This window comes from Candida pseudojiufengensis (assembly GCF_024610245.1).
Source record: "Candida pseudojiufengensis strain CBS 10847 chromosome Unknown scaffold5, whole genome shotgun sequence".
Lineage (NCBI taxonomy): Eukaryota > Fungi > Ascomycota > Pichiomycetes > Serinales > Debaryomycetaceae > Lodderomyces > Lodderomyces pseudojiufengensis.
Window position 1 is genome coordinate 970,206 of NW_026261528.1, and position 20,849 is coordinate 991,054.

The following is a 20,849-nucleotide window of genomic DNA, read 5'->3' on the forward strand; positions in this document are numbered from 1 at the left end:
TAAATGAATTAATGTAAGTAATATTAATATATATTCAGATAACGATTGAAATATTAGGTTGTATTAACTTATCTCTTTTAACAATTTCCGCGCGCAGTTTATTTGAAACATCGGATTTTTTATGTTTACTTTAATTTATTTACAACCATTCATATTACTATCATCATATATAATGAAATATGAAGAGCAGGAGATAAATAGGGACCAAAGTCAAAATCACAATGAGTTAGACAATATATATGATATATTTTTAGATAAAATACGGAATCATTTATTAGATTCATCACCTGAAGTCATAAATTCTGCTGTTGAAGTACTACTAGAATTATTAAGTTCAAATATTCAAATAACGACGAAAAGATCGGAGATTAATCAAATACTAAACATATCTATTCAAAATGAAGAATTAAGTGATTTGATAAATCTAGCAATTCAATACCAAAACATTTTATCAAAACATAAATCATCTGACGAAACTGATGTTGTAGCAGTTGAGATAAATGAGTCAGAAGATGAGGATGAGGAAGTTGAAGAAATTGAATCCGAGCATGAATTTGAAGAGGAGGGAAATAATGTAAAAACATTTGATTGGAGAAATTTACTGAGTGAAGAAAGAGCAGATGAGATTTATAATTTATTGCAAAATAAAACTATGTCTGATTCAAAACTAAATAGTGAACTTCGACATCTTACAGGAGACTTTCAAACTATCATCGACAATAGATGGAGAATAGTATTTTCAAAAAGATTACAAACGGAAAACAGAGAAGATTTATTTAAAGAAATGCAGGAAATGAATTTAACTTATTTGATACTAGACTACATAGATATTCAAACTACTATAAAACGACTACAAAGTAGAAAAATACCCGAGACTTATGAAAATGATTTAAAAGTTGCATTACCGAAAGGAACTTTTCAAGAAAAACTACCGAAATATGACATTATTACAATTCCACCAAATACTACACCAACAGAAGAAATTGAATTATTACCAATTACGAAATTACCAGAATGGGCAAGAGAAGTTTTTCCAAGCAATGAAACTACTACATTTAATAAAATTCAATCTAAAATTTTCCCCATGGCTTTTGAAAGTGATGAAAATTTATTGATTTGTGCTCCGACTGGTGCAGGTAAAACAAATGTTGCAATGTTGACGATGTTAAGAACTATCGATAATTATAGAAGTAATCATATACGGAAAGATGAATTTAAAATTGTTTATATAGCACCTTTGAAAGCATTGGTACAAGAACAAATGAGAGAGTTTCAAAGAAGATTGACTTCAGTATATGGATTAATTGTGAATGAATTGACCGGTGATTCATCATTATCATTGAAACAAATACAAGAAACAAATGTAATTGTTACAACCCCAGAAAAATGGGATATTATTACTAGAAAAAATCATGAATATATAAAATTGGTAAAATTAATTATTATTGATGAAATTCATCTATTGCATGATCAAAGAGGTCCAGTGTTGGAAGGTATTGTATCAAGGGTACTACGAAGTGGAGATGATGTAAGAATTGTTGGGTTATCAGCAACATTACCTAATTATCAAGATGTAGCAAAATTTATTGAAGCTGGAGAAAATGGTGTTTTTTATTTTGATTCTAATTATCGACCATGTCCTTTGGAACAAAAGTTTTTTGGTATAAAGGAACAAAATGCAGTTAAGAAAAAAACAGCAATGAATGAAGCTTGTTATGATCAAACTTTAAATGTATTAGAACAAAATCAACAACTTATAATATTTGTCCATCTGAGAAATGAAACATTTACAACTGCTGAATATTTAGTTGATACTATTAGTAATGATTATATAAATGAAACATCAAAAGAAATACTACTACAAGAAAGTGAAAGAGTTAGTAATAATAAACTTCGTAAAATTATGGTAGCTGGTTTTGGTATTCATCATGCTGGTTTAACTAAAGAAGATAGAACTTTAGTTGAAGATCTTTTTGCTCAAGGTCATTTAAAAGGACTTGTTTCTACTGCTACTTTAGCTTGGGGTGTTAATTTACCTGCTCATACCGTCATAATAAAAGGAACTGAAATTTATTCACCAGAATTAGGTGGATGGACTCAATTATCACCACAAGATATTTTTCAAATGCTTGGTAGAGCTGGTAGACCTAGATATGATAAGAATGGTGAAGGTATTATTATAACAACACAAGACAAAATTCAATATTATCTAGCTGTTTTGAATCAACAATATCCAATTGAGTCACAATTGATGACCAAATTAATTGATAATGTCAATGCTGAAATTGTTGCTGGTACAATAAAATCACTCGAAGATGGTATTGATTGGTTGGGTTATACATATTTGTTTGTAAAAGATCATCCTGATAGATTGAATTTGATACATGCAGCCTTCACAGTCTTATTTCAACATGGGTTGATTTTATGTGAAAAAGACAAAGTTAGTCCTACTCAATTAGGAAAAATTGCTTCTTATCACTACATCAGTTATGAAACAATTAGTAAATATAACAATTTATTGAAATCATGGCATACAGAAAGTGATGTAATTAGAGTTTTTTCTCATTCTGATGAGTTTCAATTTATACCAGTGAGAAGGGAAGAAAGAATAGAAATAAACAAATTAATGGAACAATGTCCTATACCAATTAAAGAATTACCCACTGAACCTTTAGCTAAAGTTAACATTTTGTTACAAACTTATATCTCCAGATTGAGTTTGGAAGGATATGCTTTGGTCTCTGATATGATATATATTAAACAATCAGCTGATAGATTATTACACGCACTTTATGAAATTGCAATTAACAAGAAATGGTCTTCATTAGCTAAGATTATATTAAATTTATCAAAAATGGTGAAAAATCGACTATGGATTAGTGATTCTCCTTTGAGACAATTATCAGCACCTAACTTTATAATAAAAGCTTCTGAATCATCACATTTACCATGGTATCAATACTTTAATTTACCCACTGAGGAATTAGCTGAAATTTTAAATCTTAAAGGAAATCAAATTGGTGAGTATATGAAAAAATTTCCAAAATTAGATATAAATTATACAGTTCAAACTATTGATAAATTTTTATTAATTAAAGTTGAAAGTATACCTAGTTGGGACAATGGGGTTGAGCCATTTGCTTTATTTTTGGACGACTGTGATGGTAATTTGATTCAATACAAAGAAGTATTGTTGAATGAGCAACCTCAAATATTTGAATTTTATGTATTGAATAATGACTTACCAAATTTGATGGTTTCATTTGTAAGTACTAAATGGGTTAATTGCACTTGGAAACGTTCATTGGTAACTGATGTAATACATCCCAAAGACAAGACTTTTTTCACTGAAAAGACATCAACCTATGATCTTTTAACTGCTGAAGAAAATGCATTTATTGGTACAAATCATGGGAAAACTAAAATGGTTGAAGATGCTCTTGAGAATGATGTCAATGGAAGAATTGTTTACATTGGTTCTGAAGAAGTTGGAGCTCGATTGATAGGTGATTTAAAGAAAGATATTAAAATTTTCAATCGTAATAGAGTTATATCTTCTTCACCTGCTCATTTCTATGGACTTATTAGAAGATGGAAAAATTTAAAGGATATAAAATTGTTTATTTTTGATGATTTACACTTGATTGAAAGTGAACCAACTTATGAATTTTTAATTACAAGAATCAAAATTTTATCTCAAGATATTAGGATTATTGGTATATCATATCCCTTGATTGATGCTCGTGATATGGGTCTGTGGTTAGACGTATCAAAAACAGATATCATTAATTTTGCTGCTTCTGAGAGAGATGTAAAACTTGAGGAAATAAACTTTAATACAAAAATGGGACCAATTGAAGGAAAGTGTATAATTTTCACAGCACCTGAAAATATCAATAATGTAAAGGAGAGTTATCAAGATGCATTAGTTACTACTCGAAAAGACCTATCTTGTCCTAAATCAGAATTGGTGGTTATTGATGGAACACAAATTTTAGATGAATTTGGATATGTTGATTACGGTATTGTTGATATATACAATATGATTGATAAAAGCACCAAAAAAGTTTCAATTACTACATCCTCAGAAATGATTGAATATTATTCCTCCTTTATTAATACTGGTATAGTAGTTGAAAGTGCTTTAGCTACATCAATGTATGAGTTTTTTATAGATGGCATTGTCAATAAACTTTTAAAAGAAAGACAAGATTGCATCGATATTTTGACACATACTTTTTTTTACAGAAGGTTGATTAGTAACCCTAGTTATTATGGTTTGAAAAATGTCTCATCATTGGGAATTTCTGAATATTTATCTGGTTTAATTGAAGATACATTAGAAGAATTAGAAAGTAATGAGTTTATTGAAGATATGCAACCTTTAAATAAAGCATTGATAGCTTCACATTACAATTTATCATTTGATACATTGAATTTATTAAGTAAGCTTGGAGGTAAAAGTAAATTGAAAGAAATTTTGTTGACAATTAGTAAAATTTTACATGTACCAGTCCGAACTGGTGAAGAAACAATTTTGAAAAGTATATCTCGAAAAATGCCAATGAAAGATTTTGATAAGACATTCATATTGATTCAAGCTTATATTTCAAGAATTAAAATTCCCAAACAATTGGAACAAGATCAAATATCAATTATTGAAAAATTGACCAAAATTTTAAATGCTTGTATTGATGTTTTATCTGGTGAAGGTTTGTTAAATGCTATGATTGCAATGGATATTATACAAATGATTAATCAAAAAGTTTGGTCTTTTGATACGATTTTAAAGCAAATACCGAAGTTTAATGAACACATTTTATCAAGATGTAAAGAGCATAATGTTGAAACCGTCTATGATGTTATGGCATTGGAAGATGATGAAAGAGATGAAGTTTTACAACTATCGGATGATGACTTGAATGAGGTTGCTATGTTTGTAAATCAATATCCAAATATTAAACTTAACTATGAAATTGATGAAGAATTAATAATAAGTTTGGAAAGAGATGAAGAGATGGAATCTTTGATTGTTCCTAATACTGGTAAAGAAGAATATTGGTGGTTAGTTATTGGTAATGCTTCAACAAATCAATTATTTGCTATCAAAAAGGTTCAATTACCACATTTAGAACAATCTTTTAAATTTGAAGTACCAGATGAAGATTTTACTTGTTGGGCGATTTGTGATTCTTATTTAGGAGTTGATAAGGAAGTAAGTAAAAGGTAAAACAACGAATGATAGTTTGATTTGAGTCTTGTTTGAATGCACATTGTAGTTAACTGCCCCGAATAAAAAGGTAAGTTGTGTTCTGTTTTAATGTAAAAATGATATCGAGCATTTCCACTTCAGTCCGATACTTGTTATTCCTGTCAAAACCCTTTCATTGACGAAATACATAAACCGAATTCAATTACCGTAATTCGTCAAGGCTTTGAGTCAAGATGCTGGAAATCAGTTTAAACATTATTAGTCGGTCCACAAACCGAATGCGTGTTGATCTTCATTTTCAAAACAAAATCATAATAAGCTACTTCAACGGGTAGCTAGTTTAAAACGTTTCAGGTTCCAAGTATAGTGTTTGATAAATGAATAAGTGGTTGACTATTTCGAATGTGTTGATCTTAAGCTTGTGTGGAGAAATTGATTCATAAAAATTATTTTCTTTTTTTTTTGTTACAATTTTTCAAATTTGACTAATAGTCATAATCAACCATAATCAACCATGACTTTCGATAACAGAGTCTTGACTCCCTACATCAAATCGATTCTACTAGATAATTTTACTCCGTCCGATTTGTCAATTGTTATAAAACTTGTTTTCAAAGGTTTGGCATCAGATATTCAAATTGCAGCCTTCTTAACAGCTTTGAGACAAAAAGGATTAGATCAAGAATCTGAATATATAGCTGCAGCAGTAAATACTGTGATAGAATTTGCTGAAACTATAGATAGTAGTTTAATTGATGAAAATGGATATATAGATATAGTGGGAACTGGTGGAGATGGCCAGAATACATTCAATGTTTCAACTTCATCTGCTATAGTTGCAGCAGGTATTGGATTACCAGTTTGTAAACATGGTGGAAAAGCTAGTACTTCATCTTCAGGTTCAGGTGATTTGTTGAAATGTTTAGGGGTTGATCTTTCCAAGATAAACGTTGTTACATTACCAGAAATTGTTAAAAAATCAAAATTTTGTTTCTTATTTGCTCCATCTTTTCATCCAGGTATGGGAATAGTTGCAAATGTGAGGAGTCAGTTAGGTATACCCACAATTTTTAATATTTTAGGTCCTTTGATCAATCCAATACCGATACAATCTAGAATTTTGGGAGTTTATAGTGAAAAATTGGGTGAAAGTTATGCAAGAGCTGCTTCAATACTAGCAAGAGAAAGTCATGTACATAAAAGAACAATGGTTGTATTTGGTGAATGTATATTAGATGAAATATCTCCGATCGGTTTTACAAAAATTTGGTTAGTTGAAAAAGATGGTGAAATTAAAAGAGATCGTATTTCTCCAAAAGATTTTGGATTAACAGAGCATTCATTAGACTCGGTACGATCTGGGACTCCAGAGGAAAATGCTAAAATTTTAAAATTAATATTGAGTCAAAACTCAGATGAGTTTAAAGTTAATTCTTCAAATAATCATCCAATAGTAGATTATATTTTATTGAACACTGCTGCTCTTGCATATGTCGCTGGTTTAACTGATAATTGGAAAGACGGTGTAAGTCTAGCTAAAAAATCAATCACAAGTGGGAATGCTTTAAAAGCATTAAATGATTTAATTAGATGTATAGAATAAAACATTTAGAATGATAGAATTGAATTCTATATAGCTTGGAATGTCCTCTTTGATACTTTTGGAAGAATCTGGGAGCGAAGATATTTTGAATCTTTGAAATAATCTATATTATGCTTGGCTTAATTTGATTTTAAAATTGTTAGATGAGTAATATTTGAAATACAATAAAAAAACTGTAAGTCTATCTTGTTATTGAACGCTTAATCAAAATTGAGAGAAACCAGAGAAAATTGTGATATAGCTATTTACAATATGCAGGAATCATAGCTATTTCAGACAACAATATATAGATTTAGTTAGAAATGTAGTTAACTTTTATAGATTGAAAATTGAATGAACAACAAGTTCAGCTTTAAAGAACTTCATTACAAAGTCTATAGTTTAGATTAATTAGCAGTCTACACGACGACAATACTTGTATCACAAAAATTCAAAGTTTCAGAATCCCTTGGGGCGAGAGGGTGGGAATTTGATTTTCGACCTATAATCGATTGTTTTTTCATAATTATTAGATAAAGTTAATTACTTTTCGAAACATACAAGTAACGAGATCAGACAATTTCATTGATGTCCAACGCCCAAGTAGAAACTGAGGAAGAAGCCCTACTCAGATCAGCTCAACCGTACATTGACATTATTAGCAAGCACGACTTGTATCTTGCAGAAACTCATTGGACAAGTAACAAACTAGATTTGAGAAGCTATACTTCAATTATACATGAAATCTTTTTAATACATTCAATTACTTTCAAAGGTGCTAGAGACTCGTACAAAGTAAGATGTAAAAATCGAACCTGCCCTTTCAGTCTCAATTTTGAAGTCAATAGTGGAATGACTTTGAACTTGAAGCATAATCATGATTTAAAAACGAAATCACCAACTGATATATATATATTAAAAGTAGCATTAAGAGTCATTAATTACAATCTAGATGAATCCGTCCTTCATTCTATTTGTAAAGAAAAGATGCGAGAGGAATACGAAGATCTGCGAAAATTGATAGATAAAGTGATGAATGAATCGATAATTTACAAGTCAAATTTGGCTAAAATGATGACAAGGAATGACAGTATCGAGGATATATGTGAAAAACTAAATGACACTTATTATAAGTTTTATGAGAAGAATGAGATTTCGAAAGAGTTGTATATACTACCAATACGAAACACTTGTACTATAAGAAAGACAAGCTATCACACGTTATTACTATTTCAAAAGTTGCAAGAACCAACTGTTTGTGGGTTCATTATATTGCACAAAATGGAGGAGTTGATGGATGTCTTGCTGTCAAAAGAACTATTGGATAGAACATATACGATTGAGTTAGATGCGGATTTAGCTGAAGTGTTCGAAGGGAGCAACGTGCAATTCAAAATAAATGACGTTTTCATTAAAGCGATTTTGATGAAGAACAATATTTTAATAGATGAGTTAAAAAATGTTGAAGAAATGAATTTACCCTTGAGGTTTCAATATTTACATCATATAATAGAAAACTATGAAATTGACGCTGTCAGGACTTCCCATGTATTTATTGCCCTTAAACATTTCATTTACAATCAGAGAGATAATCTTGTCACAAATGTTAAGATTCTTGTACAGTTGTATAATGAAGTGTTTGTTAATGATGCTGAAGATTTGGCTGAAGAACACTTTTTGGACCTTCTATCACGACTCAAACTGGTTTCATCTTCTCTTGAAAGATTTGAACAAATAGAAGAGACGGAAGTAGAACGGGAATTCGCCAATATTTTAAAAACTCTATTACGAAGTCAACAAGAATGGCGTCATAAAATAACGCCTGAAATCTTGGAGCTGTTGAAGAAAATTTTGAGTCCATTGCTTAAAAGTGATGAGGATGAGATGGCAGATGCTATTTAATTAATTTGTATGTTGTGGCAAAAAAGATTTTGATTTTCAGTCGAATGCTGATCTGGCTCGATATTAGTAATGGGATAGCTAGTATGTTATTAGTTATGGCGTCATAATTTGTTTCTAATTTTTGCTGATGTCGTAGATGTTCAATAAAACAGTAAGACTAAAAGTTTCCAAAGCCTTAACTCTAAACATAGAGATGTAATATATTTGCGAAGTGGTGTATTCGGCACTTAGCTGCTAATCTACCGTTATACCATTGTCAAGATCAAATTTCCAGATTTAGAAAGCAGATGGTCGTCGAGTTGGCGAAAAATGCTTTGTAATGGACAGTAGACTTGATTTGTAAATGACTCATTAATGCCACGAAACGTTTAACTCAAGAAATGTAAGTGCGATCTCTCTATATTGTACAGCTGGTAATTTTATGGGGGATCAGGCTACCCAGATGCAGACAAAAGGTTAACTGTTTAAAGTCGGTAAGTATTGAGTTGACCTCGTACAATATGTATGGTACATCAAGAAACAAAACTGACAATTTTGTCCTGTAGAAAATAATCAAATTTGTCCAGGATAAAATTAATGAATTTGTCTCTGGTAAATATGGATGTAAGTAGTGCATATTGTAAGAGAAAAGCTCAACATGCAGGATCAGCTGATTGTTGAGATTTAAATATTTAAGCAATAAAAAAGATAAAAAATTCGACTAAATCTTTTATTTTGATTAGATAACTAAGCAACATCTTAGTACATCATCAAGGTTCCCTCCAGTTCAGTAGGAGGTACCTACTTATATAATTAAGACTCAGGAAGGTTTAGTTTAATATACTCACATATCAACAATCATCTATTTTAAACAACTAAATCTACAACAACAAGAATAAGATTAGAAGTTTATAAATTTCAATTCAAAAAAGTTCACTACATATTACTCACTTTAAACAATAGAAATATCAAATCCAAATTTGTCAACAAAGTCAGCACTCATATGTCTATATAAAGCATGAACCAGTTGTAATGAATTGAACCATTGGATAAAAAATATGAAATGAAATGACAAGAGTACACATCTTCAGTCAAATTTGAATGAAACATAATATATAATATTCGAATGAACATTGGGCCATAACATTTTTTTCCTTTTTCAAGTTTTTTTCAACACCACAATGAACACACGAATTACCCAAAAATGTTAAGTGTGGTGTTGAAAAATAACATGAAGTAGGTAAAAATGTTATGGTTTAATGGTTATTTGAGTGATATATATTTTAAATCATTTGGTATGTTTGGTGGATTATTTATTATTAATAAAATGTTAAGGTTTAATGGTTATTTGGGTTTTATATATTATGATTTAAGTTTTATTGAAGATGTGTACTCATGTCATTTTAAAAAAACTGAATGACCCAAAAAATTTTCTCCACTTACCAAGTTCAAATAGTTCTTTTCAAATAAATTTTATCAATACCAAATAAACAACAACACAGACCAATTGATTCAAATAATGAACTAACATATTCAATTCTTTCCAATTGTATATTTGCTTGATTCAATTTTTCATGGACAAAATTTTTATCTGTTAGATTGTCAATTAATTTTGTAAAGTTTGTTAGATCAATACAATTCAATCATAATTGTTAACTTTGAACATATCAATATACATTTGAGTGTTTTCAACAAAAAAATTTTCATCATATTCTGATCCTAGGGATAGTTTTTTTCTTAAATTTCCATGGTTCAAAGTTGACAAATCTATACATACTTCATCATGAAACTGATTATTAGTATTTATTGTAGTTGAATTTGAATTAGCAATTATTGCTTCAGCATATTTGTCTACTTTTAGCCATGGGAATTTAGCAAAAACATTATCCTCAGGAGCAAAACCATTGATTTTTCATTGGATGATACACAACATTATAAGAATTTAATTTGAGGCTCATGACTTTAGTAGCATCAGGTAATCAATGACTTGAGTTTGAATTTAATTTTAAATTACCAACAGATCTGATCAGATGAAATTCCTCGATTGAACTTCTTCCAACACATACCTTCGTTTGTTAATATTTGTTTCATCATACCTTTCCCAATAATTGATGTTATAAAATTTACAAATTTGTTGGTGTATGGTCACTTTTGAGAAGATTTTGATAACTTGAATCTTTCAATAAACAAGAATAAACAGTACCAGAACCTCTTAATCTCTCAATCACTTGGATTGTTTCATTTATCTATTATATGTACCCACTAAAGACAATGAATTTGATGTTTTCAATAATTAAACCAGGATAACAAGTCAGAGTGCCAAATATTATATGATTTTTGTTGATATCTTTTGAGATTTGATGACTATAGTAAATGCTGTATGTTTGATTGATAGTGTTCAAGTACCTTGCAATCACCAGTTACAACAGATTTTGTATTAAATGAAACACCTTCAAATGGAAAATCATTGATATAATTGATAATATTTATATTTGTAGCAAATGATGTATTTAATTTATTAATTGTTGATTTTGTTGGTGTAGCAGATAAATATAAAGTTTTACAAAAATAATTAAAAAATTCAAATTTTATTTCTCTTAACTTTTGTAAATCATATTCAGCATCAATGAGATGACATTCATCAAAAATAGAAAATACTTTAACTTTTGTAACCTCAAAAATCTAATCAATTGATTATCCTTTAAATCAGAAAAATTATAAACAACAACATTTGTATTATTTTTTATTGAATGAATGTAACTGCCATTATAGTAAATCAGTAATTACAGTAAAATAACGATCGGTTTCGTCTCGTGCTGAACCAATACATAACGAATTTGTTTTGGATATTGAAAGAAATATTCATTGATGATTAATCTATGAATGGAATTTAATCATGCAATTCAAATAAACAATTATGAAAACAATTTTGAAAACAATAATGAAAACAATCATGAAAAAATTGGAAAACAATTATGAAAGAAATACTTGTTTTGACTTGGCAACAAAGTCATAACGCTTTGCTCATTTTGACATTTTGGTCATAAATCAACATTTGAATATAAATTGAATATGAAATTAATTATTGAATCAATTATGGGTTTAGTGTTGGAAAATAATTAAGACCAAATACGTAACTAGTACATTCTTGAAATTTTGGTTCCGGAATATTATATCTAGTTATGGATATAGGGTATCTAATTTTGATAAAAAATTAGCTCACAAATTTTCTTAATTTTGGATATGGAAATACTTTTATGAATTTTGTTAAGGGATCTCCTTATGGAATCGGTTTTAACAATCAACATATGAACAACTAGTGTGGTATATTTTTGACATTTGATTATTATTTTCTTTAATTTGCTTATGGAAAGACACTGTATTAAATCTGCTAATGGAACCTCGTTATGGAGCATCACTTTTTCATATCTAGTTGTTGAATTTCATTAAGGAATCTAGTTGTGTACTTGGTTATAGATTTATTGTGGAAATTGAATTGGAATGGTTTATGGGGAGCTAATCGTTTAATTTTATTCATGGAATTAATTGTGTAAATGGTAGTGTAGGAGTGTTGTAAATAATACTGTTTTGGCAATGAAATTCTTTATGGAAAAGGACTTATTTGATTAAAGAATGAGTTATGTGAACTGTGATGGATTACTTAATTATTCAATTTGAGATTTAGTTAGTTACTAAAAATTTGGTTATGGTGGAGCAGTAATATTTATATTTAGTTATGAAAATGAAAGTAGTTATAAAATTAGTTATTGAATAATTATTAAAATAGTTATAAAATTAGTTATGAAAAGAGTTATGAAAACGCTATAAAATCTCGTTATGGAATCTAGTTTTTTAAGTAAAACCTACTTTTGTACAAATATATTGGTGGAGTTTTTCCTTAATTTTATTTATGGGAATTGTTTTGAAGTCTAGTTCAAGTAATTGATTTACTTGTTTATTGAGTTATGGAATTAATAATCGACATAGTTATGATTTAGTTATTGAATTAGATATATAATTGGCTGTTGACTTAGTTATTGAATTTGATTATGGACTTTCGTTATAAAATTAGTTAATAATTATAAACTTATAGGATTATAGGTAATTAAAAAGTATCTTTAAGTAGATAGGAATTTTTGTATTGTAGTTGAGTTGTTAAATCTTGTCAAGAGATGAAAAAATACTTATTACTGTTGTTTGGATTTAACAGACTAAGACCTTGTATTTCTAGATGATAAAAAAGGAAGAGATTAAGCTATTTGACTAGAAGAGAATACTGTAATATGTGTATTCTGTTTATTACGTATCTAGTTAGGGTTACCTATAGTTGTGAAAGACCTTGTTCTAGTCTTTTTGATATTTAACCTAACTTGTTAGTATTTTGTCTTATAATTAATCGAAAATAAAATGATTTAATTCTCTGAAATCTATCAAAAGTAATTAAATGAATAATTGTTTAATGTAGGTTAGAATTAGTATTTATGATAAAGAATGGATACGTTGATGAAGGTAAAGTTACTTGTAGACTATATGGTTAAGTTGAAAAAGGAAAAATTCTTAGTTTATTAGAATAACTACCGTAATAATTATTAAGAATAAGTGAAATAATAGATTTTTAGTGAGAAAAAACGGGTTGAATGTGAGTCTAAGAATGAATAGGATACTTCATTTTGTAGATTAAAATTATTTGACTGGGGGGTTATTAGGTTTATGATTATAAAAGTTGACGAAAGTTATTCTCTTAATAATTGATAGGATAAGTGAAAGAGAACTTAATGAAAAGTAAATTAGAATTAAAAGTTTTCAAAAGAAAGTGTGGACTAATTTGATACAGGTTAGGTTACTTGAAAAGTATTTAATTGTTAAGTTGAATGATGAGTAGATTGTCGATGAAAAGTTGATGATAGTAAGTCTCTCGACAATTCTTGAATATAAATTATATCGATTCTTTGAAATAATTTAAGAATTCTTACTAATAAAAAGTAGATGGAATTTGGAGTTTTTGTAAAAGAATGAAGATTAGGTCAGTAAAAATTGAGTTACCCTATGAATTTTTTGTTGTTAAGTTGAATAAGGAAAAATGTGTTTACTAAAACTACTTTAGTAATTATTGAAGATAACTAGAGTATTTATTACTAGTAAGCAAAGTAGCGCTGAATGTGGAATGCCGAGAAAGACTACGATACCTGATTTTGGAGGATAATGACTTGAAAGTTTTTGAATGAGTATTAAAAAAGTAAAAATCTTTTTTGAGAAATTAAAAGTTGATGAAAGTTATTCTTTCGATAATTGTTAAAAAGAATGAAGATGTACAGCTTAAGGTAAAGTAGGTTAATTAGATGTTTTTGAAAGAGAATGTGGACTAGGTTAAAGGTTAAGTCACCTGAAAAGTATTTATCTTACTTTTTTAGTTGATTGAGTAAATGACTATTGAAAAGATAAAAGTTTACGAAAGATATTCTTTTAATGAATATTAAGTAACATAAAGTAGTATTGAATGTGAGAATTTTGAGGGGAATGGGATACCTGATTGACAGTAATGAATTCGAAACAACTTGACGGGGGTTAAATTAGAAATATTGGTGTAGACTATATATACCTTCTTTGAACTAATTTTTGTGTTGTTGTAACGTAAATCTTCTAGTAAAAGACTAACTTTCTGTCGCGATGAGTAAGACTATTGACTATGATAGTTGATTTTAGTAGTTGATTGTGTTAGTTGACTTTGAGAACTTACTTTGTTTGATACTTTACTCTGTTAATTGACTTTGATGGTTGACTTAAGTTAAACTTGTTAGTTGTTAATAGTTACTTTCCTAGTTGATAGATTACTTAGTTAGATTGATCCGAAAGTTGATTTTGATAGTTTTCTTTAATAGGTTACTTTGATAGTTGACTTAACAGTTGACTTCTGTTGATAGCTGACTCTGCTAATTGACTTTATTAGTTTATGTTAATAATTTACTTTAGTTTACTTTAGTAAACTTTAGTTTAGTTTTGTTGAACTTGGAAGTTGATTTAAATAGGTGAAACTTTCGTTTGATTGTTGAGTTGGTTAATTGACTTTAATTTTTGACTTTAAGTGCTGATTTTAAAGGCTTATTTTAATAGATGACCTAATTAATTGGTTTTGATAGTTGGATTTTGCTGACTTTGATAGTAGACTTCCTAGTCTACTTTGTTTGAAAGATGACTTCGGTAGCTGACTTTATTAGTCGACTTTGATAGTTGACTTTGATAGTATAATTTCTGAGTTTAATTTGTTAGTATACTTTGTCGGTATGATTTGTCAGATGACTTTGATAGTTTACTTTCTTAGTAGATTCGAATTTGATGGTTGATTCTGATATTTTACTTTGGTGGTTTACTTTGATAGTTCTTTGGTGGGTAACTCTAGTTGACCTTGTTAGACTTTATTAGTTGAGTCTGATTGTTGTCTTTAGTTGACTTTAGATAGTTTAATTTCTTAGTCGATTTAGATAATTTACTTTAATAGGTAACTATAATCGCTGACTTTGTTAACTAACTTTAGTTGACTTTAATGATCGACTTTGATGATTGACTTTGTTTGATAGTTGACAGTTTACTTTGATAGTTTGCTTTGATAATTTACTTTTGATAGTTTATTTTGATAAGTGACCTTGATGGTTGACTTTAATGATTGCCCTCGTTTGAAAGTTAAGTTTATTGACCTTAATAGTTGACTTTATTAGTTGACTTTACTCGTTGACTTTACTCGTTGACCTTGATAGTTGACTATAGTTGTTCTTGATAGGAGACTTTGATACCTGACTTTTGTTGACTTTACTGTGTTAGATGACTTTTTGTTAACTTTGATAGTTGATCTTGTTGAATTTGATAGTTGACTCTGATAATTACTTTCTTAGCTGACTTTGATAGTATATTTTCTTGGTAACTTGATAGTGGACTTTAATAGTTGACTTTAATAATTGACTTTGTTTAATAGTTGAGTTTGTTTAATAGTTGAGTTTAATAGTTGATTCTGATAGTTTCTTTTCTGTGTTGATTTTGATAGTTTAATTTGTTGACTTTTATAGTTTACTTTGTTTGATAGTTAGTTTGTTAATTGTTACTAGTTGAATTTGGTTGACTTTATTTGAGTTTAGTTGACTTTAATTTGATAGTTGACTTTGATTGTTGACTTAATTGACTTTTCTAGTCGAGGTTATTTTGATAGTGTACTTTCTTCGTTGACCTTGATTTTTGTCTTAACTAGTTGAGTTTGATACCTTACTTTGATTTATTCTGACCTTGATAGTTGACTTTTTTTAACTGTTTTTAAAATTAAAGTTTTTTTCTTTCGATTTTAAAACGAGAGTACTGTATCTAAGATTGGAAAGTGTATTTGTTTTATTAAATAAGTAGTTAAGGAGGTTTAAGTAAAAGTTATAGAAAGAGTAGGAAGAGGTACTATAATTACTGAAGTAACTAACTACTTATATTGATTAGTATGATTGATAATAGTGATCTAAATGACTTTGAGTTGAGAAATTACGATTATTAGTAGTTTTTTATAATTTACTTAAATTAATAGTATTTGGTATTATATTTAAATGAAAATAAAAAGTAAACTAAGTAATTCTAGTAAAATTATAAAGATTAATAATAAAGTGTTAGAATTTATAGTTTCACTGATTAAAAGAAGAGTAGAATCTATTATAGAGTGTATATATAATCTAATAGTGGAAGATTTATAGTTAGATTTGGTTATTATGATGAAAAAAGTATAGTAATGTTGATATCTTATACTAGTATATTACTATATTATAGTTACTTATACGATATATACGAGATTTTCGTAAATTATTTTTTTTGTACTTACTTATTTGATTTTGGTAGCTTACTGTTGATTTTGATAGTAGAGTTTGTTAATTGATAGTTAAAATTGTTTGATAGTTGAGTTTGTTAATTGACTTAGATAGTTGACTTTCTTAGTTGTCTTTACTAGTTGACTTTGTTTGGTAGTTTTACTTTGTTGACTCTGTTATTGAGTTTGCAGCAATTTGCGTCCAATTCCAGTTCTGAAACTCATAGGTAGCGCCATAGCGTGTGCTTTTTACCAATGTGATCGTGAATGCGGCGTTGCAGTTTTAAAATGAGTTCTGGGAGCGCGAAGTTTTTTTTTTTTTGAGTGAGAAAAAATCGAAAAAACGCAGTACTCGTAAATGAGCTACCAAATAAGTTGAGCTCGTATTTTATTGAAGTAGTTGTTTGATAGTAGCAATAACTTATAGATCTAAAGTAGAACAGATAATGATTTCTTTTGATCATGTAGTTAGGAATGGAACTATTGTGGATTTATGGAATTGTTATAGATCTGGCTATGATTTCATTATAGATTATATATTTCATTATAGATTTCATGATAGATTTCATTATAGATTTATTCTTGATTTGTTGATTATTACAGTTATTATTTTGGTTATTGTGATGTTAACTTGGGCCTTAAAATTAGATTCCAATATAAAATTATCTAAGCGTACTCTATGTTACTTTATGCTTAGTGGTAATTAGATATTCTAATATAATATATAAGTTTAAATATAAGTTGATAGGTTAAGTATCTAAAATCTACAAAATATCAACAACGGAAATATAAATGTTCGTCGACATAAAAGTCGTGCGAATATACCGAAATATAAATGAAAGTTATTAGACATCAATTGTTTCAGTTATGTTTCTAGATATTATTTTACGATACAATATTAAGTATTTTTTAGTTTTGTCGTTATTATTGTTCTTGTTACTGTTTTATTTATTAATCTAGTTTTTGATTAGGTTATTGGTTTAGATATGAAAACAGTTATGAATTCTAGTTATGAGTTTGGAAATGAAAGCAAAGAATGCATGATAATTAAGTATTTGTATATTTTCTTCCTTTTGTTTTTGGAAGTTATTTTGAACTTAGATATCATTTTGATTATAGATTTAGATTCTGATTTAACTATTGTTCTAGTTATTGTTCTACTTAATGTTTCAGTTATTATCCTAGTAATTGTTTCAGTTATTATTTTAGTTTTAAATTTGGTTTTGTTCTAGTTATTTTTTATTTATTGTTTTTGTTACTGTTTTAGATAATGTTTTTGTTACTGTTTTAGATACTGATTTAGTTATTAATTTGGTTATTAATTTGGTTCCAGTGGTTATTCTAGTTAGGATTTCAGTTATAAAAGCAGTAATAGATTCTAGTTATGCAATGTAATATGAAGTCCAACAATTATTTTGTTCTATTGGCTTGTGGAAATGGTTCTTGGAACTGAGTTATGTAATTAATTATTGATTTAATTATGAATTTGATTATTGATTTAGTGATTATTCTAGTAATTATTCTTGTATTAAATTTTGTTATTAATTTAGTTATTGATTTACTACACTAAATTTAGTTATTGTTTCAGTTATTATTTTAGATCTAATTATGAATTTAATTATCGATTTAGTTATTAATGTATTAATTAATGTAGTAATGAATTTATTTATTAATTTAGGTATTGATTTACTATGTTTCAGTTATTATTTTAGTTTTTTTTTTAAGTGTAACTTTAAGTTTTGTTTTTTATTATTTTAGTTTGGTCATTGTATTGATCCGTTGAGGGTGGAATGTATTAAAGGATGGATCAGTGATATATACCTATATAACTCTAAAGATAAGAGGGTAAAATAGATGTCGAGTATTAATATACAGGATAATTACATATTATGCCCATTACAGTCATACCCATAACTGATGTATTTTAGTTAACACTTCAAAATATGTTTGTACTTCAATAAGGTAACTTCTTCATAGAGTATTCAATCCTATTGAAGACATAATCTTACGGATGAGGATGTTACGGACGAGTATGGTACGGATGCAGGATGTCTGTTTGAATTTTTTTTTTCTATAATGTATTAGATAGGTTTTGATTTTTCTTTCCTGGGAGTTTTTGTTAGTTGTTAGCATTTTGTTAATTTATCTAGCTACAATTTAAATAAGATTGTTAATCTAACATTTAGTTAAGCATAAAAAGGTCTTATCAAAATTAAAAGTACAGCTAAAAATAATTAAATACATGTAACCTGTATCGAATTACAAAAACGGTTCTATGAATCTAAAATTTTATTTTGTATCATAATTTTAAGATGGGCTTAGTTTTGAAATACCCCTTGTTTTAGATAAAGAATATTTTTGTTTTCCTTTCAATAAATGTAATTATAGATAAGAAAAATATCAAATGTTTTTTTTGTTTTTACAATACAATATTCAACGAATTGTAATAAGAAGGTTGTATTGGATAGTTAATTAACTTATTAGAGTTATATTTGGAAAATTTCACACAGGAACAAATCACGTAATTTAAAGTTCTTATCTTTCTTCAATTTCTTCTTAATTATAAACAAAGATATAAATTATTGTTCTCACAAACCGTCTAATTTCTAATTTCTTGTTAAGTACACTCAAACAATCAATCACGAAATGTGAATTACAAATTAGTACTGAATTGATAACAATTATGTACCCCTTTAGAATTGTATGTTGAAACTAGATATTAAAACAGTTAATTATATTTTAATGAATCACGTATTTCGAAATTCTTATCTTTTTTCAATTTAATTTAAATATGAACAATGATTTAGCAAATCTAGTCTCAAAATAAATTGTCTAAAATCTGATTATGTGCTTTCAAATCAATAATTTCTAACAAGATTATTGATAATTTCAAGATAAGAAATGAACAATTAATCACGAAATATAAATTTCAAATTAGTTGTGAATAGAAGACAATGGTGCCCATTTGAAATTGTATTTTAAAACAAATATAAAATTAACTTTAATTATGAACATTCATGAAACGCGTTATGAAAATCTTCCAATTTATCCAGATGTGGGTATAAAAGTAAAAAATACACGATTTTCAATCTACAATCAGCTTTGATGTAAATTTAAATTAAAATTAAATTGTATAGTTACGAGTTCTAAAGTTTTCGTCAAAAAAAAGCAATTCTTTTGGAATGCGTAGATAAGAATTAGAATATTGAACAAGAATTATTCCTTTTTGGTCTAATCTAATTTAACTGCTNTAGTTATGAACATTCATGAAACGCGTTATGAAAATCTTCCAATTTATCCAGATGTAGATATAAATGTAAAAAAAACACGATTTTCAATTCACAATATAATTGTTTAATAGATTCTAAATTATATTAAAGTTAAATTGTATAGTTACGAGTTCTAAAGTTTTCGTCGAAAAAAAGCAATTCTTTTGGAATGTGTAGATAAGAATTAGAATATTGAACAAGAATTATTCCTTTTTGGTCTAATCTAATAAATTCTTATCTTTTTTCAATTTAATTTAAATATGAACAATGATTTAGCAAATCTATCAATAATTTTTAACAAGATTATTGATAATCTCAAGATAAGAAATGAACATTAATCACGAAACGTAAATTTCAAATAAGTTGTGAATAGACAACAATGGTGCTCATTTGAAATTGTATTTTAAAACAAATTTAAAATTAACTTTAGTTATGAACATTCATGAAACGCGTTATGAAAATCTTCCAATTTATCCAGATGTAGATATAAATGTAAAAAAAACACGATTTTCAATTCACAATATAATTGTTTAATAGATTCTAAATTATATTAAAGTTAAATTGTATAGTTACGAGTTCTAAAGTTTTCGTCGAAAAAAAGCAATTCTTTTGGAATGTGTAGATAAGAATTAGAATATTGAACAAGAATTATTCCTTTTTGGTCTAATCTAATTTAACTGCTTCTCATAACCTGAGTAAAAAGCCACTCAAATTTATGTACTCGTTATTTAAATTTTGACAAGTTTATCTATATTACACAAATTGTTCTAAAGTGTTCGCACAAAAGTAGTGTTTTATGTTGTATTACAGTATTATATGATAAATTGATATTAGACCACAAGATTCAAAAAACCATGATGAATCATAGTTTTAAACTTCATAAAATGTATCTTTTGATACAAAATAATAGTGAAATGTAAACTCAACGTAGTTACGAATCGAACGCGATAAATATGATACCCCTTTTAATATGCTTAACAATCAAGAAATTAACTTTCATTATAAACTTTTAGACGATCCAAAACACGTTGAAAATACTTTACAGGCAGTCAAGTGAAAAACACGCTAGGACGCGCA

At 27.8% G+C, this 20,849-nt stretch overlaps 3 protein-coding genes across 3 annotated transcripts; all 3 read left to right on the forward strand. All coding sequences in view use genetic code 12, as the record gives it.

Annotated features, from left to right (window-relative positions):
• Window positions 1-172: 172 nt before the first annotated feature.
• On the forward strand, window positions 173-5,230 carry KGF55_002706 (ATP-dependent RNA helicase; the record flags this gene model as incomplete). Its single annotated transcript, XM_051757419.1, has 1 exon — window positions 173-5,230. One exon carries the CDS (start codon window positions 173-175, stop codon window positions 5,228-5,230), a length of 5,058 nt encoding a protein of 1,685 aa, XP_051614967.1.
• A 496-nt stretch (window positions 5,231-5,726) lies between these two features.
• TRP4 (anthranilate phosphoribosyltransferase) lies at window positions 5,727-6,815 on the forward strand (the record flags this gene model as incomplete). Its single annotated transcript, XM_051757421.1, has 1 exon — window positions 5,727-6,815. The coding sequence occupies one exon, from the start codon at window positions 5,727-5,729 to the stop codon at window positions 6,813-6,815; it is 1,089 nt and encodes a 362-aa protein (XP_051614968.1).
• Window positions 6,816-7,382: 567 nt separating this feature from the next.
• On the forward strand, window positions 7,383-8,696 carry KGF55_002708 (uncharacterized protein; the record flags this gene model as incomplete). The annotated part of the gene is made up of 1 exon (XM_051757422.1): window positions 7,383-8,696. One exon carries the CDS (start codon window positions 7,383-7,385, stop codon window positions 8,694-8,696), a length of 1,314 nt encoding a protein of 437 aa, XP_051614969.1.
• Between the last annotated feature and the right edge of the window lie 12,153 nt (window positions 8,697-20,849).